This window comes from Podarcis vaucheri (assembly GCF_965113315.1).
Source record: "Podarcis vaucheri genome assembly, chromosome: 11".
Lineage (NCBI taxonomy): Eukaryota > Metazoa > Chordata > Lepidosauria > Squamata > Lacertidae > Podarcis > Podarcis vaucheri.
Window position 1 is genome coordinate 37,323,780 of NC_138749.1, and position 25,281 is coordinate 37,349,060.

General features: G+C 38.2%; 1 protein-coding gene across 6 annotated transcripts in view; it reads right to left on the bottom strand.

The window, feature by feature from the left end:
• The window catches only part of ARB2A (ARB2 cotranscriptional regulator A), a 213,125-nt gene that overhangs the window by 19,821 nt on the left and 168,023 nt on the right, over positions 1–25,281 (bottom strand). The window contains exon 11 of one of the 6 annotated variants that reach the window (XM_082191368.1): positions 2,862–4,973. The exons of the other annotated variants lie outside the window; for them this stretch is intronic. Coding sequence (XP_082047494.1) covers positions 4,954–4,973 — 20 coding nt within the window. The 3' untranslated portion in view covers positions 2,862–4,953. Of the gene's footprint in view, positions 1–2,861; positions 4,974–25,281 lie in introns of those variants that run through there. 6 annotated transcript variants of the gene reach the window in all.

Below are 25,281 nucleotides of genomic sequence, written 5' to 3' on the forward strand. Positions count from 1 at the left end.
CAACGTCAGAAGCGTCTTACCTGGGCTAAAGAAAAAAAGAACTGGTCTGTTGCTCTGTGGTCCGATTCCTCTTTTCTGATGAGAGCAACTTTTGCATCTCATTTGGAAACCAAGGACCCAGAGTCTGGAGGAAGAATGGGGAGGCACACAATGCCAGATGCTTGAAGTCCAGTGTGAAGTTTCCACAGTCTGTGTTGATTTGGGGAGCCATGTCATCAGCTGGTGTTGGTCCACTGTGCTTCATTAAGTCCAGGGTCAACGCAGCCGTCTACCAGGAGATTTTGGAGCACTTCATGCTTCCTTCCGCAGATGAGATTTATGGGGATGCTGACTTCATTTTCCAGCAGGACTTGGCACCTACCCAGACTGCCAAAAGTACCAAAACCTGGTTCAATGCCCATGGGATTACTGTGCTTGATTGGCCAGCAAACTTGCCTGACTTGAACCCCATAGAGAATCTATGGGGCATTGCCAAGAGAAAGATGAGAGACATGAGACCGAGCAATGCAGAAGAGCTGAAGGCTGCTATTGAAGCATCCTGTTATTCCATAACACCTCAGCAGTGCCACAGGCTGATAGCATCCATGCCACGCCGCATTGAGGCAGTAATTGATGCAAAAGGGGCCCAAACCAAGTACTGAGTACATATGCATGCTTCTACTTTTCAGAGGTCCACTGTTGCTTTATTTGCAATCCTTGTTTTGCTGATTTCATTTAGTATTTTAATTTTCTGAGATTGTTAATTTGGGGTTTTCATCAGCTGTACACCATAATCATCACAATTATAACAAATAAAGGCTTGACATATTTTGCTTTGCATGTCATGAGTCTATCCCATATATTAGTTTCACCTTTTAAGGTGAATTATTGAATTTCACCTGTACTGAGAATTACTGAGTTTCGCCTGTACTGTAAGGTTTACACAGTCTATTTCTTTTTAGAGTACATAGTACACCTGCAATATAACAGGGCTGTAATTTTCATGCTACTGGTCTCAGGAGTCAAAAGTGCTTCTTTAGAGCAGTAAAACAGAAAATGTGGCCTATAAATAACTTATATTTGAGTTTAGTTATTATGGTAAATAAGATTATTATACTCATAAACAAATCTGCTTGTTACCTATGACATTTTTATTTTGTCATATAATTATTTCATGTACATCTCTTCACAGATGTATAAACTATATTTTCAGGAAAATTGCCACAAACCGTTGTTAATACGCTGAAAAGTGGTATATTTGTGTATTAGGTACTATAATAATAGATATGAAACATATTTGTATTCATAGATAGCTGCCAAATACCATTTTGTTACAGTACAAACAGGTTGATATTGTTAAAATGAAATAGCTCATGACTTACCGGTATCTGTTTTTCAAATTCAAAGATGTTTGTATCTAAACAGCTACTTGGGATAGCGTTTTGTAAGGGGCTTGTGTTAGCTGAATGAAATTGTAAAGTTTTTTTCCTTTGACACCTGACACCCCCTTCATATCCTATCACAAGCTGCTTTTGATTCTTCCCTCAGTTTCAAAAGCGGTTTGCCAGAAAACATGAGAAAATGCTGTCCAAGGAACACAAATCTAATGTCTCTCTGGGCTCATAGAACTAGTTTCATGGTTCTTGGATGCTTGTCACAGTTCAAAAAGTGTGAAGATGCCTACTTCAGTGTTAATGGACACACAGCTATGGATTTCAACAGCCTTCTATAAATTCAATTAAATCAAGCTGCATTTCTATTTAACAAATCATTTCCATTGTTTTCTAGTTTCATATCTGTCCATCATGACTACTGTTATTCGGGTATTGGCAGTAAAGTAAATCTAAAACCTACACAAGGATAGAGAAAGTTTATTGAAGGTAGTGTTGCTCTAAAATCCTAAGAAGGTACAGTGGTGCCCCGCAAGACGAAAGCCTCGCAAGACGAAAAACTTGCTAGACGAAAGAGTTTTCCGTTTTTTGAGTCGTTCTGCAAGACGAATTTCCCTCTGGGCTTGCTTCGCAAGACGAAACATCTTGTGAGTTCTTGTGAGTTTGTTTCCTTTTTCTTAAAGCTGCTAAGCCGTTAATAGCCGCTAAGCCGCTAAGCCGTTAATAGCCGCTAATAGTCGTGCTTCGCAAGACGAAAAAAACCGCAAGACGAAGAGACTTGCGGAACGGATTAATTTCGTCTTGCGAGGCACCACTGTATAGAGTCCATTAAGTTAGAAATCTGAAGCGGGGCGGGAATTCTTTCCAAACTTCTATTGGCAGAATCTTATTGTTAAAGTAAGAATCTCCCTCACCAAAACACGATGTTAATTTTGAGGTGTAAAAATAAACCAAGGAGGTAGCTGAAGTAGAAAAAGCAATACTAATGAGTGGCTTCAACTGTTTAAAAATGAGTGCATAAATTGTAAATTCATATGTTATTTCTGGATATAATAAATGATGTTTTATGACATTTTGGTAATAAGGACCACCAAGAGCAGAAGTGATTCTTGATTTAAACCTAAGCAGTACACAAGATCAGGTGCAAATGTGCTTTCACAATCATACATATATGAGCGGAATATATTCCTTCATCAATATTCAGGAGGGGGAGTTTCTCAAAAATGAAGGTACTGAAGGTTGAAATATCATTACGAAGCTTGTAGTTTATATAAAACAACTATAATATAGATTCAATAGGAATCTATAGGACTCATCAGAAAAAACTCAAAAGCGCCAAAGGATGCTCATAGACAAAATGCAAATTAAGGAAGTTATGAAAGGCAAGAGGAATTATTTTAAAATTGTGCTCACATGAGGAAATTGAAAAAGAACACAAACTGGAAAACAAAAAGCACAAATTGACTATAAGAAAAGGCAAAAATATAAATATAAAAACCAATAACAAATGTTTATTTACATTCACTAGATGCTGGAAGTGAGCCAGAAGAACAGTAGCCCAGTTTACATGTAACACTAAACTATGGTTTAGCACTAAGTGGACAAGACTCTGTGAGCTGAATGAAGCTTTGGGTTTGCATGCTTTTCCTTTCCCTCCGCTCCTCTAATGTACTTGGGAGGACTTCTGCCAAGTTTAGTTTTTCTTCCAAAGACCCTTGGTTCCACTTTCTTTGCCCAATGTAGTAGTTCCAGACAGATATTTATTGTGGAATTTTATTTATTGATTTAATTTATTTATTTATTGCATGTAAATTTGCTACAGTTCACATGAAGTCATCCCCTCCCCCAGAACATTTTTCATGAAAAATTTCACGGTTTTTTTTTTAAAAAAACCTGTTGCCAAATATGTGTTTGTGATATTACACTCCCATTTGAAAGCACACTATGGAACTGAAGGAATTTTATTCATAATAAACATCTGTATCGTGCATGGCTGCAACCAACTAGATAAAGATCTTGAAGTGAAAAGGCTTACTGGAAATCATTTGTCCAGGAAGAGAAAACATTTACAAAAGAATTGAAAAGAAAACTGTAAATATAATGCCAATATGTAAACTTACATTGCAGCCACAGGCAAGTCCAGTTTAGTTTTTTGTTGGGGGTGGAGAAGATGTCTAAGGGGAACACTACAGAAATCAATAACTTTATGAACAACGTGGAGTAAGTGACTAGATTATCTCTATTTCACAATATAGTACTGAATCTTGGGCTATCCAATAAAACGGATGGGCTGTAGTAGACTGAAATAGATATTTCTTTACACAATATATAAAAGTAATGGAATTCACTGTACATTGGGGAAATGGCCCTCACTTAGATGGCTATGAAAAGGATTAGACAAATTCATGAAAGATAAATCTATCAACTGTTATTAGTTAAGAGTGCTAAGTGGGTCCTCGATGTTCAGAAGTAGTTTATCACCCATCACAAAAAAGGAATAAAACAGGGCTATCACTCTCATGTCCTATTTGTTACCTTTCTACTATTGGAAGCAGAATTCAAGACTAGAACTTTGTGCAATTCAGCAAGGCAAATTTTTTTATAGTGGTGCCAAACATTGTAATATCATAGTTGAGCTTTCATTGTGTGTGAAAAGAGATGAATAATTTCCACTGATTAAAAAATGATGGTTCAATAACCACCTGTGGATTTCCTGATAATTACCAGGGAGTGACAGGGACTAAACAACTGCACGGCCTGATGACACTGGTGCCTGGAGTTTTTATGCCAATGGATGGGTTTGATGCCAATGAATGTGTGATGGATTTCCTTTGTCACACCATTTGGAAATCTTTTAAGTGAATTGATGTATATATTTTTTTTTGGGGGGGGGGAGGATATTATACACCTCCTTTGATTATACCACATCAGAATGCAGGTAGGGGAATCACGTGTCTCTGTGCTAGATTACAAACATTCTCTCTGACATGTTAGCTTTCCAGAGCCTGGAAGTTTTTGACACAGCATTCTGAAGTGGTGGAGTATCAGGAGAACTGTACTATATGCTTTTTCTGGGTAGCTCATATGAAGATTTGCATGATAAACTGGGTTACATGTTTCAGGGAAGGTCTGGAAAGTTGCTGCACAGAAGTGGCTCCCACGCAGATATGAACACCTACTATATTTTGCACATAAGTCCCCGGGAACATACTCTACTTAAATCCATATAATCATATGTGACCCTCCTTACATTCCCCATTGAGATAGTTTCTGCTCTGTTAGCTTATGGGCATATTTATGTAATCACATAAGACTGTACAGCATTTTACAAAAAGCAGAAACAAGATAAGTTATCTAAATAATCTGTAACAGCAATCACATCTGTCACAATACTTCTCATGAATCACTGTTTTCAGTGCTTTCATTCATCTGCATTTTGGACTTTACCATATAAGATGTATTCTAAATGCCAGGGCAAGTATGACACCATAAATATTTAGTTCTGCAGAATTTTGTCTTCCTGCACCAGTGGCTGTGTTGAGGCCTTTCTGAAGAACCAAGTGATCTTCCTTCTCAGTGAGTTTCACACCCACCTCCTTCCTTCTGCCAAACGGGAAACATTCAAGAAATAAGGTTTTCAATCTCACATAGTGTGGTATTTTTCTTCTAGAGAAACTAGTTAGGCATTTAAAATGCCCAAATAACAAAGTATCAAGGGAAGGAAATCAATGTCAAACTATCAACACTAATATAATTTCAAAGGGCAAGTTTAAAAATAAAGCAAGCAAAACAGTTAAGTATGTGAATGCTAATAATGCAGCCAATATAAAATATCACTAGTAAGAAGGGCAAGAAAATGATTAGGAAGGAAAAAATAAAACTAATGTGAAATGATTTTGTCATTCTGGATAATTTTTCTTTTCTTTTCATGATAAGATTACAAATATATGCAGATATGTTATTAGTGCTCTTTCCAGCTATGACCTTGGGTACCAGCCATTCAATGGCAGGTTGGTCCCAAATGTCTGAATTGAAGCTGACCTGATGGATCAAATCCTGTGGGTCTTGAATTTCCATTTCAAAAGCTTAGTATCCTATCTCATTTATGATCAACCTCCTGTAACTAAGAGACAGTTGTAGCTTAACAACTTTACTTTAGTAAGGATAACTGGGGCTCTGAGAACTGCATTATAAAATGTACTTACAACACAGCTGCTAATAGGCCTTAATGATTCTTGATTATGTTTCAATGAAAGGCAACCAAGTAACAGGCTACTGATCTTGTAGATCAAACAACTTTTCTGCAGCCTCACATAGACTGCAGCTGCTACCTACTTCTTATGCCAGTGCAAACATCACCGCAGAATATACAATTGTGCAATAAATATCTTAGCATATTTAAAGCAGTTCCCCATGATTCAATAATCACATTAGCAACTATACATATAAGGAAGACAAAAATTTTGAAGACACTGCAATGAAACTGCTTTCTATTATTGGTAGAGGGTGATATGCTGGCCTGGATAATGAAGTAAAGAAATATTGTGATATTAACAAACAGATATTCTTAAACAGATCTGTATGAATCTTTATATATTTCTCATTAAGAAAGGTACTTCTTATAGTAGTCATGCTGTGGATTTTGTTCTAACATTCTAATAGAATCCTGCTTGCAGAATTTTATTTTAACTCTGTAAACTGCAAGTAAATAATGATAAGACATCCTAGCCTGTCTGATAATCTTTGACAACAATTCTAACAGTGCCATTGTGGCCACTGGAGAAACCTGCATGTACTAAACCCTGACCCACAGAGCCTTTTATCTGCATGTGTACTCTCCACAGGCCAAGCAAATAAAGGCCAACTGATAATTTACACATGAATGAACTTTCTCTGCAGAGTAGGCACCAGAGACATTTCTTTTCTCTGTTATTGAGAGAAAAGCAGCCAGGTCTGAGCTTGTCTCACCAGAAATCATACAAGTGAAACAGTGATATGTCCGAAAATGGCAGATCAGCAAAGGAAAGCTGTTCTGAATGCCTGATAAAAAATGGCAGCCACAAAGGACTAGAAGAATATTTAGCTTGAAACAGGTCTGACAATAACAATGGGTCTTTATCCTATTCCAAACAGGTAGTGCCTTACAAACTGAAATGCAGATACAATCCTGATAGAAGATTACACAAGATACCTGAATGGCTATCTTTAAAGAATTTAACCTGCATTTTAATGAAGTGTGAACTCTGGGTTTCTTGATATCTATCAGCTGCTATCAGTGCATCTAATTCTCCATCCATGGCTTAAATGAAAAGGCATGTGTCACCAAACAGCACCTGGCTATTTATTTGGGTTTTGAATCAACACATCCTAAAGCTTCAAGGTCAGTTACAATAAATGTATAAACCTGTAATGATTTTTTTGGGATAACGCAAGTCTATTGCTAAAACTATTTTATTTATTTAAAGACAAGATAGAACAAGAAATCTAAAAAGGGACACAGCATAGTTTGTAAGCTGAAAAACTGTAGAACATACCTACGTAAGGCTTTTCATCAGTGTTTGAAATTTGCCAGGCGGCAGGTGCATTTTGCACCTGGCTGTTGGCCACTTGCAACCAAGTGAAGATGCCTAGGCACCAGGATGCTGCTTCACATCTCCACCATCTGGAGGTGCATAAGTAGATCAATGACTACTTCTGCCGGGGGCGGAATTAGGTAACATGGCACCCTGAGTGAGGACAAAATTTGGTATCCCCTGAAAAGGACAAATATATATATGCACCCCCTTCCGTTCTGTTTATACCCCCTCCCCAAATACTTATTATTTTCATAGTAATTCCTTTTGGTACAGTTGCTTATTTATGGAACTTCTCAGCAGATACCTGTATAACTATAGGCATTATTATTATTATTATTATTATTATTATTATTATTATTATTATTTTGCACCCCCTCAGCTTGGTGCCCTTTGCAGAGGAAGCACCCACACCACCCTAAATCTAGTGCAGATACTACAACCCATGTCCCATTCCCAGACTATTTTGCTCCCAGGAGACTTTTCCAAGATAGTTCCAGACACTAGACACCTTTAGATTTATTAGATACAAATATGGCTAACCTCTCAAAACCTGTAACTGCCCTAGCAGTCAATTCTGGATAGATATATACAGTACCTAACAAATTTTGCATTACATTATTTATTTTTAGTATGTTGAGAAGCCAATCTTCCATGTGCTTCCATCATGTATTGTGAGTGGTTCATATAGAAGAAGGAAGAGATTACTAAATTAGAGGTAATTTTCAGAAATATGAATCAGCCTCTAGCATTATTTCTCCATTCATGTCAGCTGATGAGGCCCTGCTTCCACTGCACTATTTCTTGCTGATGCTTGGCTTAAACTAGGGATAGTACTGGAATAACGTACTTCCCTTGTCTATCATTTGTTCTGAATAGATTTTCCATAGTGTACCTCGCCAATGATCCCAATGAAGGTCATGGGAACACAAGAAACTGCCTTATACAGAGTCAGAGCATTGAGCCTGTATTGTGACTAGCAGTGGTTATTTATCCATGGTTTTCAGAGAAAGGACTTTCACAATCCTATCTGGAGATGCTGGGATCTGAACCTGGAAGCTTCAGCATGCAAAACGTAGGCTCTACCATGGATCTATGGCTCCACTTCTATGTCAGTTCGCTACCCATTTCTATTCTGTTTCCTGTTTTAAATTTGAGTCTCTTATCAGGTCATGAGGAGCTTATTAGGCTGAATTTAGAATACTGGGGTGGGGGGAGAAAGAGAGAACAGGAAAAAATAGGGTGTGCTTGACTAGAAAACCTGGTATCAATAATTGGCTGTATGAACAGAACTGGAATTTCCCTACACTGTCGTAAAAATGGAAATCTTACAGGCAAATGAATCTGTACGGTTAGATTTCTAGAAAAGCAGTTTGTTGTCAGTCCTACAAGGTCTTTCATTTGCAGTTTCTAATGTGACGCTAGGGGCTGGAGGAATAGGCTTGGTTTATGGACCTTTTAGTTATGGATCATCTAATTCTATCTCAAAGCTCCATGGCAGCATGAACATTACCTTTGTACTTTCTTGCATATTGCCACAGTAATATCACTGCCTACAGAGCTTATCTGTTATAAACCATCACATCTTTGACTGCAAGTCTCCAGTAATAAGAGCAGAATATTGAGAATAATCACATGAACTGGACTGTGTACTTTATTAGCTTCAGCAGAAATGCTTTTTTTAAAAAAAATCATATTATAAATTTGTTAGGGGACAGTGTATTGAATTCTCCACCCATTGAAATACATAGAGTTGCCCACTCTGAGGCAATTATGAAATCTGGAATATAATCACTGACTCAATGAGACCATGATGAAATGTGGAGGTCAATGGTCTCTGCTCCTGACTGGGCTAGTCCCCCTTACAACCCTATAACAGCAAAGGTGAAGTTGTCAGTGTTTGGTGACACCATCACCACTGTCCTTGAGTGTCCTTTTCTCATTAGGGAAAATGAAATAAAAGTGTCTCCCCAACCTGCTTGTGACACTAGAGACCCTTCAGCTGTGTTGCATATTGCAGGCCCTTTACCGTACTTTGCCCCACAGATATCAATGGGAACTACTGAAATTTATGATGAGGAAATCCCTGAATCCAGTGACCTATTGTAAGTACTGTAGGGCTTTTGCCTTACTTCCAAATGTGTTACCAAGTATAGTGAGATATTTCCTCTAATGAAAGTGAATGGCCTCTCTTTTGCCCTCACTCAATGGCTATAGATTTTTCCTCCACTCAAATGGTGTCCTGGAGAGCTTTGGTTCATTTTCTGCCACACACACACACACACACACACACACACACACACACGGAACTGTCACAGAATTAACTGGCTCCATTAATGTCTGTAGTGGAAGGTTACAGACTGGGTCAAAAACAGGTGGCACTGTGGTAAGGTGGCTACCTAGATGGCTCAACCTTTCCCTTTGCCACCCCTCCCCCCACTTACAAAGATACTTCTCCTTGCCTCCGTTACTCAGAGGCAATCCTGAGTACTTTCTTTCTAAAAAAATGTTTAGGGGTACTCTCATTTTGACTCAAGAAAACCACCATTTTATAGTTCAAATTGGGAAAAATAAATTACAAAATTACAAAAGTACAAAGATTCACAAAATGTTTAGGGGTACACATACCCGTTTACCCCCAGAAAAAAAGCACTGGAGATGGGGAAGAGACAATGAGACTCACACCTGGTCTGCAGCAAAGCTCTTCTTGGTTCCCTTCCTTAGCCATGGCAATAGCCTTCAGATAGTGCTGGAAGGGGGGGAGTAGTAAAGGTTTTTGACTGGCAGACAGCCTGGAAACTAGTAGTGTGTGCCAAGGCACTTGAGGCAGTTTTTACTTTTAAAGTACTAAAACAAATATATGATATAAAATGTGGCATGACAAAATCCTCTCAGGCTAAGTGAGAGATGATGGCACAAGCTTCCTGGACTGGGCTTTCATCTTTCCTCAGGGCACACAGAACTCCAGGAAGATAGGAGCTGCTCCAACATTTCTCTCAGGCCATAGAATGTTCTATCAGGAGCTGATGGTGTGTGTGCAACCTGGTCTGGGCTCCCTTACTTCTGCCTTCCCTTAGGGCACACAGGTCTTTCTTAAGTAGCTCCAGGGAAGATGGGGAAGGAGCTGCTTATGTAAGATAGAAGAATAGGGTTTCTGAGCAGTTTCTGCAGGGTTGGGGAACCTCCTGCCCATAGGCCTAATTAGGCTCAGCACAGTTCCCAGTTTAGCCCAGGAGCATGTTTTATTCAAATCACAACCACTTTTCCCCATGCATGGTGTCATGTGGGGCAGATAAAAAACAATCTAAAGGAACAAGTGGAAACTTAAAGTGAGTTCCCGATTGTTCCCACTGGAAGATCCCTAATGCAGCTGATGGGGGTAGCTGTCAGTACTGATCAGCAGACTGGCACTGTCAGCAAGCCCCATTGAAGACACACTTTTGGCCCCAATAAACTTGCTGGTTTGCAGAGGAGAAATGACTGTTTGCAGATGTGGTTTGAATTTTAACCACACCTGCGGATGGACTTCAAAGGTGTTCACTGTAACTGCCAATCAGCAGTTATAGAAACTCCCTTTGAAGGTGTGCTCTCAGCACCAGTCAGCTGATGGGTCCTGATGCTACATCATCAAAGGGGCTTGCAGTAACCATCTATCAGGTGATTGGCAGTTATAGTGAACATCTGCAAAGTCACATAACTTCATAACGATACAAGGTGGCCCCATTCACCTGTCAAAGTTGGTCTATGGGGGTGGGGTGGGGTTAGGATCTGAAACATTGGCTGGATCCAGTTCATATACAATTTACTACAGATAAGGCACAGATAAGGCAATAAAATGTATGCTTCTGTTTTAGATGCTAAATTAACTAAAGCTGGGCTTATTACATTGCTGATAATGATGGTGCTAGGAGCTAGCACATTAGCACAAAGACTTTTAATCACTAGGCTATATTTATATAACTGAACAACCCACCACTTGAAGTGTAAATCTCATTTGTCACTCTCAAACCTGCATTTTCAACAGATATCCAACAATCTAGTCTACATATTTTGTGTGACACTTATGTAGAAGAAAATAATAGGACAAATTAAGTGTTGCCCTATGTATTCCATATGTCTAAAAGGTTTTGCTTTTGAAAGTTTTCTTATCCGCTAACACAGTTTATCTTTGTGCCTGTCCGATAACTTCATTGGACAGCTAATTATTCAAGCTACATAGAAAGACCATTTATCCTTTGGCATAGTCCAAAAACATACTTCTTCTTCCTGCTACACTTTCTTTGAGAACATAGAAATGGCACTGTTCATAAGTAGCTTGGTTGCAAACATATTCAGTTTCCATTCAGCATAAGATTGTAAAGTGATAGAAAGCTACATGAAAAGGATGCAGTTGATGTTCATATGACATTTGTTTCTCCCAGAGACTTCCCACTCCTAAACTATTGACACTGAACCAGGAAAAGTATCTAAAAAGATACCAACTTAATGTTATTGCTCCCAAAATCTATCAACGCTAAAAGGAGGAGAGGAAAAGCAAAATAATAGGAAAAGGTTCACAATACAGAAAATTACATGTTGGAATGACCAAGCAGAATATTCTCTTAATTTTCTATAAATCAGAATATTGATGTATTTTTAAATGCAATAAAATATAACTGATGGCCTTTTATTTTATCAGGACTACAGCATATGAATATCCTATTTAGATATAATTTCTGCATATGAAAATGCATACACCTTGTATACACAGAACCACAGAAGGCAAACTCAGTTGAGTCTATTTCAGAGGAAACCAATCAGAGTTTCTTACCATGTGCATGCAGCAAATTACACAAGTGTCATTTGTCACATGTGACTGTTCATTAAACTGTGACAAGCAATTTCCTACATGGAAGTACTATCTGTGCAGGAAGTTCTAATGCAGGAAGTGTACCCCAGTTTGTAACTATGGCCATGGAAGGGGAATGATTTAGTTGAGGCCATACAAATGAAATGCATAAAGATGGAGAAAAAGGTCTGCGAGTAACAGGCATAGAGACTGAGAGCATGATCACAATCAGATCTCCAGTTTTTGAGCTTGAAAATATTTGACCGTTTTTTCCTCCTCAATGAGTGCAAGAAGCCTGCTTGTTTTAGTGTAAAACCAGGATTCTGAGAATTTGGCATATGTAAGTACATTTGCTGATAGACAAACAGAATGCATGTTATGAAGCATGACTTTGATCATTCAGAGTTCTCTCTCTGGATAAAGAGTTTATTCAGAATATTCAGTTCTCTGATCACCACTGTGCTTCTTTTTCATCCTGCTTTAGCATTTAAACTAAGCCAGAGGGCAGAAGTGGCAATATTTGCCAAAACTCATGCCTACTCTCTTTCTTGAACTGGGTCTTATGGAGTGTTTTGGTTGTCACCATTCACTCAGAAACCAAAAGATAATTTCCACACTATGCAGAGCCTCTCTTTCAGTCTGGTGAACTATAGTCATGAATTATTTCCTGAAATATGTTTCCAGCATGACAACACTACTTTATTTTATAAGATGTACTGGAGCTGAAAACACAGCAGGGTCAGCTGCAGTTGGCAGCTGTCCTGGGGTTAAAAAAAAAGGAGAAAGAAGAAGTTGTGCATGCACCATCAGTAACACCAAGTGCCATGAAACAGTTGTCAAAGATGAAATATATGTTTTCACGGAAGGGACAGAATGGTCTTAATGGAGAAACCTTTAAAAAAAAGTCAGGTAGGGACATTTCTCTTCTTAGTAAGGATTTTAAAAAACACAGCAAGGAATATGTCCATGGTCAGATGCTTTACATACATGACTTAGAAATTAATGAATGCACAACTTATGGAATTTGTGTTATTCTAGCATGTAGGACACTTTCTTTTCCATCACTCAGTTTTTGCTACTACTGTTTTGTTAACCTAACTACATTGCTTTAAATGCTCTAATTCAAACTCACAGGTGCATAACACATGCAGATGCAAAAATTATGCAAGCTGAAAACAGGAAATGTTTCACGTCATTGAAAAGTATGATATAAATGTGTTAAATATTTTTCTTAGGAGAAAATATATCTTGCAGGAAAAACTGCTAGAAATACAATTCAGATTAGTCTAATGGGCAAAATATTTGTATTCAATTTGATTTAGATGTTGGCTGAAGAGAAATAATTGGAATGAGAATGTTCTTTCTGTTGGCAAGATTTTCCAGTGCTCTTTCTCATCTTATGATGCCAAATTACATGTTTTCCTCTATGCAGTGGCGCAACACGGACAAGTTGCTAGGGTGCCAAAAAGCCTCCAAATGTAAATTTTGAATACATTATCTGTGATAAAACATTTTATGTACTATATATTCTTTAGTAAAAGAGATATTGAACACATTATGAAGCTTTTTTCCTTTTAAAAAATAACTGTTTAAATGGTTTGTTCAATCAGGGTTATTCTTCTCACACAGAGGTTTGTGTTGGAATACAGAATATGAAACAATCTCCTCAAGATATTTTGTGTTCAACATAAAATATTTAAAATGTCTCATTTCCAAGAGGGAGTTCATGACAGATGTGTTATTTTCTCCCTCTCCATTTTTAACAGCATTGTTGTGTCTAATTAGCCCCATTGATTTACCCATGACAGTATGAACTTTTTAAGAGGAAAGAAAAAGTAGATCATGGTGTTTGAAGCAGAGAACAATCTATGACAAGGTGAAGAAAGGCCCTGATTTTGGGTGTTTTACAACAAAGTCCTCAAGTAGCCCAGAGAGCTTTCACTTATTTATGCACCACCATATGATACAGGCTTTTGCCTGTAGCATTACAAATCATAGACAGGCTTGATACAAAATGTTCTCCAGGTGTTAACAGACCAACTGCGCCACTATTTCTTATTTATGTGCTGTCTAGTAATAGAAGACAAATTGCTATAGATGTGGCAAATGTGATTAAACAGGTATTCAGAAGTCAAAAGGGAGACATACTTGTAGGTTACATTATATGACACTTTCTGTAGGCTCAGAACTGTTATTTTGAAGACAAATGTGAAATAAAAATGTTCAACAATTCCTTCCAATCCCACAGTTGGAACTTCTAGTTCGTACTGAGAATTCAGCCCCACGGGCATTGAAACTAGAAAAACAAAACAAAAACATCCTTGTTTCCCTCTAGCACAATGACAATGTTAAATGAATATTAGCATGGAAAGAAATAACAAAATGGAATTTATATGGCAAAATATATTTTTTCGAAACTGTAAGAAGAAGCAAAGTTAGTGAGCTAACATGGCACTAGAAGCAGTGAATTCATCTGCATTAATAATGAGTAAAATTAAGAAGAGTAAAGTTTGTCTTAAAAGTTTCAATTAAAACATACACTATTTCTTTAACCTGATTGTAGCCCCATATGGCAAGGTCAGCCCTTTCAGTGAACAAACAGCTCAGTCGCCTCCAGTGTAGCTGTTATCTTCCTCAACAAGGGGAGACATTTGGCACAGCCTAAAGCTGGGGCATGAACCCTGGCTAAGCTTAAGACATTTATCTGACAGCATCAGCTGACACTCCACAAACACATTTGCTCTCCATGACCCCAGAGCATTTGTGATTAATCAAAAATGTATCTTGAATCTTGAGAACAAGCTACAAGCAGGCACACACAAAAAAAGAATATGCTCTCGATCTCGCTTATCGACTCAAGAGGTATATTGAATTTAGAAATAGCAAATAGAATAAAATGATCAATATGTTCTCACTTGTCCATGGAAGAGCAAACTTTATCCCTCAAGCAAAAAACATTGATCATGTAAATGTTTGAGATGTTTTTTAGTTTTTAAAAAAGCAAAAACATATTTGTGGGCAAGGAGAGAAGCATTAGAGAGGTACATTTATTATATAACAGCACAGAAAAGTGTAGAAATAATATTGGAATATATGAATGTGCTCGTGAGCTATAGCCAAGTTCTTTATACAACTTTGAACTGCTATAGCATGGGGGTTTGTAGCCTGTTGCCAAAAGATCTTAATAAAACATTATAAAGTGGATTTTAAAACTTAATGAAGTCACATAATCTGTTTCAGAAAAAGCTCCCTGTCTTAATTTAAATGAGACACAGTTACAATATATCCCCCATGCACTGTTTACAATTTATAATTTATGCCTCTATTCAAAATACACTACTTTCTTCAGTCATCTGCTAAGTGATATGATTAGCATTTGAATATCATAAAATTTTACTTTTCAATTGTCAGAATAGAAGCTTTTAAGCTTTTAATGTTTTCATTCACTTTTTAAAGAACAGTACTTTACTGAAGTCTAATTAATAATGAGAAAAATAATATCATGAGAACCACCTATGCTCATTGCAAAATGGGTATAACTTTATCTCCACAACAGTACTTAATTCTTTTACATTCTTTTCTGATTACCTACTGCTTAGGGTACAAGCCTTTTGTTTCCACATAGTCCTCTTATTCTAGCAGAGAACTGCTGTATGTCCTTTGGTCTCTGTTGACACGACAAACAAACTTTCATAGCATGTGCTCTACATAAAATGGTGGTACTAATTAGAAGATATAAACTCATGCTGAGACATAATATGAATTGGTTTTATGCATCTACTAAGCTCACAGCAGTATTAGATTTATGGTGCCAACATCTTCAAGTAATATTCAACTCTTCCCCCGCTCAAATTTCAAAACTATCTAGAAATAAGGGAACATTGATTTTATTTCTTAATGTAACAGCCAAACTTCACTAATCCACACTTCAGTAATCTGAATATTTAAAACATATCTCCAAGAGACTAATTTCTACAGCTTTTCTGCAAATATTTAGCACCGTAAAGCTATAGTGGAGGTGACCTATATAACTGAACATATTTAACTAAATGCAAGAATGAGCAGCTGTCAAAGGGCATGGTAAGAAGTCAGTGAATCTGCATGGTGCTTGGATCCAGAAAACCACATCCTCTTGCTACCTGTATATAGCACCATTCTTCCCTTCCCTAGCAGTTTAGCTATACAGCAATCACTTGATTTGAATTTAGTATCATGATGCTGGGCTTAATATTGGTGACTCATTTGTATTTTGATTAGTTTTTATGATGTGAAGCAGCCTTACGAGGGTTTTAAAAATTTGAAATAAATAGGAGAGAACCCTGTTTTGCCACCTGAGGCAAGACAGGAAGCTGTCCCCACTGAAGCCTCGCTTACTGGGGTCACGTGGTTGCTTCTGGTAAGATCTTATGAGATCTTGCAGAATTCTCAGAGGATTTGGCTGGAAGCTGCAGCTACATGACCCTGGTGGCGGCAGGGGCAGGGAGGTTCCCATGGGGGCACGCCCTGCAGAGTTCCATTGCCCAAGTCAGCTGCTTAAGTCATATGATATAGCATCCACATTAGGTTGTCTTTATTTTTATTATGATGATGTATATGTGTTTTTACATTGTAACTTTATGTTGTGAACTGCCCTGAGATCTACGGGTATCAGGCAGTCTACAATTATTTTTATTATTCTAAACATATTGTCTCAGAAGTAAATAAATTACACTGATTTTACTGGAAGACTACAGAAGCCACCTATTTGCAAAGGAATCCCAACATTTACCCAAACACATAGTTTCAGGAATGTGGCATTAGGACTTGGGCATGCACTGCCACAGTATTTAACCACTGAAGATAAGCTGTAGTTCTCCCCATAAGATTTTCACCTTCTCAGGGAACTGCTTTTAGCTACCATGAAGAGATCACTCTGGGATAATACACAGACATAAGCCACCAGCATCCTGGGTTCTACAGTATTAGAAGCTGCAATGTTCCATATTACCTTTACGTGACAAATGGCAATTGTTAATAGCAGCAGGGTACATTTATACTGCACTTTCCCCTTTTATGCGAATAGCTATTCTGAAGGCTCCAGATCAAGAGTTCCACCTTATTGCAGACCTGAAAAATTGTAGCAGATTTTGAGGTCTTTGGGGGCCAGTAGCTTATGTTTGCCCCACAAAAATTACAGCTACAAAATACATAAATTGAGCAATATGACTAGCCCAACTTCTGTTGTAACAAGCTTGTTATCACTTGTTAAAGAGTTCTGTGTAATTCATTGTCTTCATCCTTGATTACCAATAGAGCCTTGGCCGATATAGATATCTTACATATTTTGTTTCTGTACGTTAGTGTCACTTACAACATCTCCATGGTGTATATACAGGTTGCATGATGGTAGCTTCCTACGTGCTTATCTTACAGAAACTAACATGAATTGAAGCACTAGACATCCCAGCTGTATGTTTTGGCATCCATGGTGAAAATGAGCAGAAAATCTAGCTGTTCCATATCAAGAAGTATTTTTACTAGTGCTAATGTGCCTTAAATACCTTGTTCCACAGATGAGTGGCCTGGCACCTGCTGCATGAGAAATAGCCAATTACTGCTCAGTGCCTCTAATTTTCTGATTCAATTAGCATGCTTCAGAGCTTTCCAGTTTAATTGCAAACTACTTCAGTTAGCTCTCTGATTAATCATTGCCCATCTGCAAACCATCGGAAAACTTAGTGGAACAAATTTGTGTACTTTGGAATGCTGGGAGCTTAGCAAATCAAACTTGTTTTGGTATATAAAGCTTTAATTTTGTTTGCCCTTTTCAGCTGCACTTGTAAGAAGCTCTGTACTGATTAAACAGGAAGTCCAGACAATAATATGCTACATTATGCACGTAATTACTGTAAATACAGCCGAGACTGGAGAAGCATCATTTAAGGTTAGGCACTACCATGTATGGAGTACGGGGTCAAGACAACACATTTGGAATCAATTTCTTCCCATTACAGAAGAAAATAAATATCACAAAAACAATCATGTGATGCCATTCCAATATCTATACTTTGAGGAATATTATTTTAAGCACACTCATAAGTAAATCTGACTGTTTTTAGTAGGTCTTACATCCTGAACCAACATGTTTATTCAGAAACCTTAGGAATTCCAGTGGAAGCTATTTGGCTATGTATGCTTAGGTTGCAGCTTCTGATTCAGCAGAGAAACCTATTCCTAGCTAATTACATCACCTTGTATGTGTTTTAGAAGAAAGACTGGATGGTTTTCTAATCTTGCAAACCATTTACCATGAACAATAATTTCAACATCTGTTGCCTTTCATAATCTGAAGCTATATAACAGTATTGTCAACATAAGCATGCCTTAGAAGTGTAAAGAGGTGAAATTATTAATATGATGAATCTTTTTATTCGCTTTTTAATTTTTGACATTTCTGTTGTGTTTTTAAAGTTTCCCCCGCAGAAATCCTTTGAAGATGAAAATATGTTTCCTTGAAAAAAATCACATAAAAAAGCAGAAAATACTTAATGCAACTGTATAATGCAACAGTAAAACTTTATAACCTGATGTAAGTGTTTTATTTTAAGCTTAAAGCTGCTATGATTGTGTTTCTATGTCAATGATCACAAATTACTTCAAACAGGAATGTTTAGCCACCTATGAAGTGGCAAAGATAACCCACAACACCAAGCCATATTTTCCCCACATAGTTTTATCCATGTTCATTTTTCCCTTTTCCATCACTGTATTTACTTAATTCCTGATATAGACTGCAATCCTATAAAACACCCTGTGATCTTTGATTGGTATATAAATTTAATTTTTAAAATCCCAATTCATTAAAATTAGTATGAATTTCATCATTTATTTAAGCTGAATGTGGGTTTTATCACATATTTTGGTATGGTTTGAGTAAGGAGATGACAGCAGCTAAGGGGTTGGAACTGAGATGCCCACCTGAAAATTGAAGTGATTAAGAGGGGAGTGTGTGTGTTCAAACATTCAAAGTGAGAATGTTTGATTGTCAAGAAACACAGTTGACTTCCGGGGTCAACTGTGTTTCTTGACAATTGAATGTTTTTGATCTTATTAACAATTCAGTCTCATTACATTGCCCGTCTCCACCTTAAGATCTTCACAGCATTATCTCTTATTAGAGTAAACTCTTTTCCCACAGAGGAATCATGGCAGACTGAAGGTCTCATTGGCTCCTCACCAACAGAGACAGCACAGTGGCGTTTGATGCCAGATCAAGATGTCTCTCTATCCATGGCTTCATTCTACTCCTCCAGCACCACAACTCCACCATTTGACTGTTTCATTCATCCAAAAACCAGTGTGAAGGACTTTCCCATTTCACCACCTGTTCCCTCCCCGTTTGATTCTGCTTTCCATATCATTCATCTCTGGTTTACTTTCATTATCGATTAGATCAAACTTTGTTCTAATCCATTTTATTTGCTCATCAAACATTTGCTGAAGGTGGCCAACGGTGGAATGTCCAAAGATATACTTGTTATATTGAATGTTTTTGATCTTATTAACAATTCAGTCTCATTACATTGCCCGTCTCCACCTTAAGATCTTCACAGCATTATCTCTTATTAGAGTAAACTCTTTTCCCACAGAGGAAGCATCAAGAGAAGATTTACTTTCAATTTATAGGCAACACTTTTGTTGAGAAAAAAACAAAATTTCTTGATTCAAACAATTAAAGTAGACGTTTTCTTCTGCCTTCAGCCCTTTAACAATCAACTTCCCTTCCCTTATTGCAGCCAGAAAGCAGCTCACACACCGAATGTAAATTTCCACCAGCAGACAGACAAATCTCATTTTCAATATATGAATTATAAACACCTCAGGAAGAATTAAGAAAGGGAGGCTTTTGCAGATCCAGTGCTCATCAGGGCCCTTATGTGGTTCCCAGGAGCTGACAGTTTCTTGGTGTCTTGACACAGAAAATGTCTTTTTCAGAGCATCAGAGGTTAACCACCTGTTCACTCTGTTTTCCAGACTGAATTTGATAGCCAAAATTTATGTCTGGCTGTCATCAATCACCACACAGTTATATCCATTGGCAGCCTGCTAACAAAAGACATTCATTCCCCCATGTTCCTCCCCCTTCTAACCCTAGAAAGTCTTAAGTGTGCTACTGGTTTGATTAACACTTGGGTATGAAAGGTGATATTCTCAGAATGGAAGGGCAATGGCACCACAGGCTCTTCTTCTGGAGGGCCATCTGGACCTGGACCTGTATGCAACTCCCCTTCTGGCTCCAAATTCTCAACTTTATCCCCTGAAGAAGGGCAAGACATTGCGCCAAAAAAGGCGTGACAAAAGTCTTGTTCAATCTTGAGTATCCGTGTGTTAGAGAACTGTTAAGCCACGTTATATCCAAAAGAGCTTGCAGAAACAGCTTGCAGAGACCCAAGTTTGGGAAATCCTGATATAGAATGTCCTTTGGAAGCAGGGGAGAATGGCAGAGTACAATGGGGAAAGCTGGCACAAATGGACATTAGCAGGGTGAATCAAACAGACTGGCTGTTAATTGGCTGTGTGAGTGTCTGGAGGCGGTTGGTGGATGGATGGCGGCTAACGGATTGAGGCTGAATCCTGACAAGACAGAAGTACTGTTTTGGGGGGACAGGGGGCGGGCTGGTATGGGGGACTCCCTGGTCTTGAATGGGGTAACTGTGCCCCTGAAGGACCAGATGCACAGCCTGGGAGTCATTTTGGACTCACAGCTCTCCATGGAGATGCAGGTCATTTCTGTGTCCAGGGCAGCTGTCTACCAGCTCCATCTGGTATGCAGGCTAAGTCCCTACCTGCCCGTGGACTGTCTTGCCAGAGTAGTGCATGCTCTAGTTATCTCTTGCTTGGAATACTGCAATGTGCTCTACATGGGGCTTTGAAGGTGATCTGGAAACTACAACTAATCCAGAATGTGGCAGCTAGACTGGTGACTGGGAGTGGCCGCCGAGACCATATAACACCAGTCCTAAAGGATCTTCACTGGCTCCCAGTATGTTTCCGAGCACAATTCAAAGTGTTGGTGCTGACCTATAAAGCCCTAAACAGCCTCGGACCAGTATATCTGAAGGAGCATCTCCACCCCCATCATTCAGCACGGAAACTGAGGTCCAGCACCGGGGGCCTTCTGGCGGTTCACTCACTGCGAGAAGTGAGGTTACAGGGAACCTGGCAGAGGGCCATCTCGGTAGTGGCTGCCGCCCTGTGGAATGCCCTCCCATCAGATATCAAAGAAATAAACAACTGACTTTTAGAAGACATCTGAAGGTAGCCTGTTTAGGGAAGTTTTTAATGTCTGATGTTTTATCGTGTTTTTAATATTCTGTTGGGAGCTGCCCAGAGTGGCTGGGGCAACCCAGCCAGATGGGCAGGGTATAAATAATAAATAATAAATTATTATTATTATTATTATTATTATTATTATTATTATTATTAGGTTTAGTGGGGAAATGTAAGGAAGGTGTAGCTATTTAAATCAAAAGGACATCTGAAGGAGGGCTGCTCAGTTTTTCTCTAATCCCTATATGTCATTTTTTATTCATAATATTTATATCCTGCCCTTCCTCTCAAAGGGAGCATACATATCACTATATAAGACAATTGTACATGTGTGCATTTCACTTTGTAGACATGGAGTGTTTGCAAGGCAACTGTTGTTCCAGTCTTTTTGAGAGATGTAAGCAGCACTTTATGAAATAAAGCCAGGTTTCATTTGGCCTGTACTTTCCATTGCTCAACTAATTAATGTCTATAGCCCTAAGGGGGAAAGTTATTTTTCCACTAACTAGCAGTCAGGTGTTGCTTCTGGCATGAGAAAAATGGGGAAACTAACTTTGCCATTTCCTTAGATTGCAGAGGTTGTATACTGCAACTGGTGATCTCTCTGCCAGTTAATAAATTGTTGTATGTATACGTAGCATACATACTGTGTGTGTGTATGTAACTGAGAAAACTGTTGTTTAGAAATGCTCCAAAACCCTCTACTGTAGTTAAATAAAGCAGTTTAGGTTGGATTTCAAAGTTTGCCTTGCATCTAATGCCATCTCGTTGTAGGAAGGGAAAGGATCTTTTTTCCTCATAAAAAGATTGGAGAGGTGCCCAGTAAGCACAGTAGACTGGAATAAAAAGGAAGCTATACATTTTAATAAATATTGTCACAAGTGACAGCTGGTTTCTAGAGCTGAAACTAACTCCATCAGAGGAAAGCCAGCCTGCAGCTGGTAAGAGAGGAATACACAGCACAGCAGAGACAGAGTGCATATCTGGGGGTGGGCAGGTTTTGTCCCACATATTAGATTCTGAACATTTCATATTAATGATCCCACAGCTACTTCCAGGCGCTTCTCCTCCCACATCTTGCCTGAATGCTAAGGTCACTGACTGACACTCTTTTCCAAATGCCACCTCCATTAGAAGTTAGTCTTGCATCATTGTCCCAGCTATGGAATACCCTTCCCAAAGAAATATGTCTGGCACAAACTTTGTTGTCAGTCCAAGGTTGAAATAGATATGCATCCAGACTAGGGCTGGACGATATATTGATATTTGATCCAAAACCAGGGACTCAGCTACATTCATCTATTATATTGTTAAGAACTGCGTTATAAACATGTGACACCAGATGGCTCTGTAGAGCTGTGATCCTTCACCAATGGGATTTTTGCATTGAGAGATTTTTATGGTGTTTTTTAGTCAGTGTAGATCCAGCCAAGTTTGAAGGTCATTATTGTGATATTGGTTTAATAATTTTTTGATCTGGCAATATATCACAAATCATGATGTGTGTGTGTGTGTGCACTATGCAAAAATCACAATGTGGGGAAAGCCAGACAATGCTTTTCTTGTTTCCTGCAGCCTCTGTTAACTCTGCTGGTTCAGCTCTTCCCTGCCTCCTGCAGGGGGCAGCAAAAATCACGATGTGGGAAAAACGGTTAAGCCAGCCAGTGCCTCTACATAGCTTAATTCTTATTTCAGACATTGTGATATATTGGTATGTTGAGATGTTTAGCTGGTTATATATCGCAATGTTGAAAACCAGATATTGCCCAGATTTGGATTCCAGGCATTTTAAAAACACTCTCATCCTAAATATTTAAATTATCTAACTACTTATAGCACATTTACAGGCTGCCTGCTTCTAGTTTTATTTGCTAATTTTATTTTTGAAAAGCACAATGCAATCATTTGATGGAAGGTGGCATATAAATGTTTTGAATAAATAATAATTAATACTTGAATTTTAAGAATATCAGTTAATAACAAAACTGATTAATGCCACGGCAGTTTCTCTGCCAAGGGACACTAGATTTCTGATAACCCTCCAAGACCAGATTCAAAACAGACCAGGTATGCCAAATAATTTGCTAGACAAATTGAAAGCAGATTACATTTTTCAAATATATATATTAAATTAGACACGACATATTTGAAACTCAAATCCTAATAATGGTATTTATTTCATGTATGTCTTTGGAAAGACACTTTTGTATTTCGTAAGAATTTAAGAAGAGGCTGCTGGATCAGCCCAATGGCCCATGTTGTCTGGCATCCTGTTCTCACAGTGGACAACCAAATGCCTCTTTGAAACTTACAAGCAGGATCAATTCTTTGATTTTTAAAATTGGGATAATAAAACTTATCATGCAGACATATAATAAAAATTATTATTATTGTAACTTATTTTATTTATATGTTTATTTACATGTTCATTCACCTTAGTCTGTTCTCACTTAAATCAGATTTTATATTGCATTTGATGGGATTTGGATTAAGTATTTTTGGTCGTTTTAAAATAAAATGTATATTTAATGTAATTTTATAAGCAAGCAATTTTTCCATATTCCAAAAATTAGATTTAGTAGCACAATCTCAGGTTCCAGTGTTATTTTTGGCCTTGTGATCACTACAAACAAGTACCGCATCTATGAAATAAACTAAATGCTTTTTACTGTAATCTTAAGAACAATATAAAGACTAGAATCCAGAACTGTAAAGAAAGTTCTGTGTTAACTCAAAGGACTTTGAACTTGTGTTTCTTCAATATTTATTGATTTATTTTATATGTTTCTATAGCACATTCTCTGCTGCTTAAGCAGCAACTGAAGCAGTTTATAGGACATACTAAAAACAATATAAAGCACAATAGTAAAACAAAATTGGAAAATATTTCTGCATTTTTCTGTGTATAAGACAATGTTTTTTGCCTAAAATTTTAAGGCGAAAATTGGGGTTTGTCTTATACATGGATACTGATGCAGAGTAAGGTGGCCGGGCCTGCAGGCAATTGTTGGCAGCGAGTGGACAATAGGCTGCTATCAGGTGGGTCCCCCCAAAAATGGGCAACTGAAACAGAGTTGAAGCCACTTGCCTCCTCTCTGGCTGCCAGCTAGTGAGAAGGAGTAGGCTTTATCTAGTTTTTTTGTGCATTGGGAGTACCCCTCAACCTTAGTGCAACAAGACCCGTGCTCTTCAGGTAGAAAGCCAGACAAAAGCTGTGTACAGTGGTACCTCGGGTTACAGACGCTTCAGGTTACAGACTCCACTAACCCAGAAATAGTACCTCAGGTTAAGAACTTTGCTTCAGGATGAGAACAGAAAATGCGCGGTGGCGGTGCGGAGGCAGCGGGAGGCCCCATTAGCTAAAGTGGTACCTCAGGTTAAGAACAGTTTCAGGTTAAGAACAGACCTCCAGAATGAATTGAGTTCTTAACCCGAGGTACCACTGTACTTACCTGCCGCATGGCAGGAAACCTGAATCAACAAGCAAATTCCTCGTATTCTTAAAACCAATTGGATTGTTGGTTTCTGGATGGACCACCTTAACCAGCCCCCTACCCACAAGGTGATCAGGAAAAAAACCCCTAAGCCCTGCCAAAGTAGCAATATGCCAATGACAACAATACATTAAATATCATCTACAGGACAACTAAGGAGATCTGTGGGTTAACACATTCCCTGTCAAAAACTACTCTTATAGCTGCTGTGCACCTTCTGGGATAAATAATGACTTCTTTGGAGGGGGTTGATTTGAAAGGAGGGTGGGGAAAGGCTTTGCCTGTTTCCCTGCGCAACAGCCCCGATCAAATCACACACACATGCTGTGTCTGCTTTTTCTACAGAAAGAGTTATGTCTAGGTTCTAAACACATTAGTTAAAAAAACTTCTAATGTAACATGTAGTTTAGCCCCATGTCTATTATTATTATTTTGTGTGAAAAGTAGTTCCTGTTTCTCTACATTTAATTAGATGATTAACAGATTTATATATATGAATATCCCGTTGATTTCAAAGAATGTTATACGAAAATGCCCCATATGTTATTTCACCACAATTTGCATTGTTATAATGGGTTATTGACTTCTTTTAGGTTTAAGGGACTAAGGTAGTATTCAGTAATGACTCTGTGCTACAAGTTTATTGCATATGCCCAAGGTTCATTCACCCCAAGCAATTTGGTCAATAACCAATTTTTATACTTCTA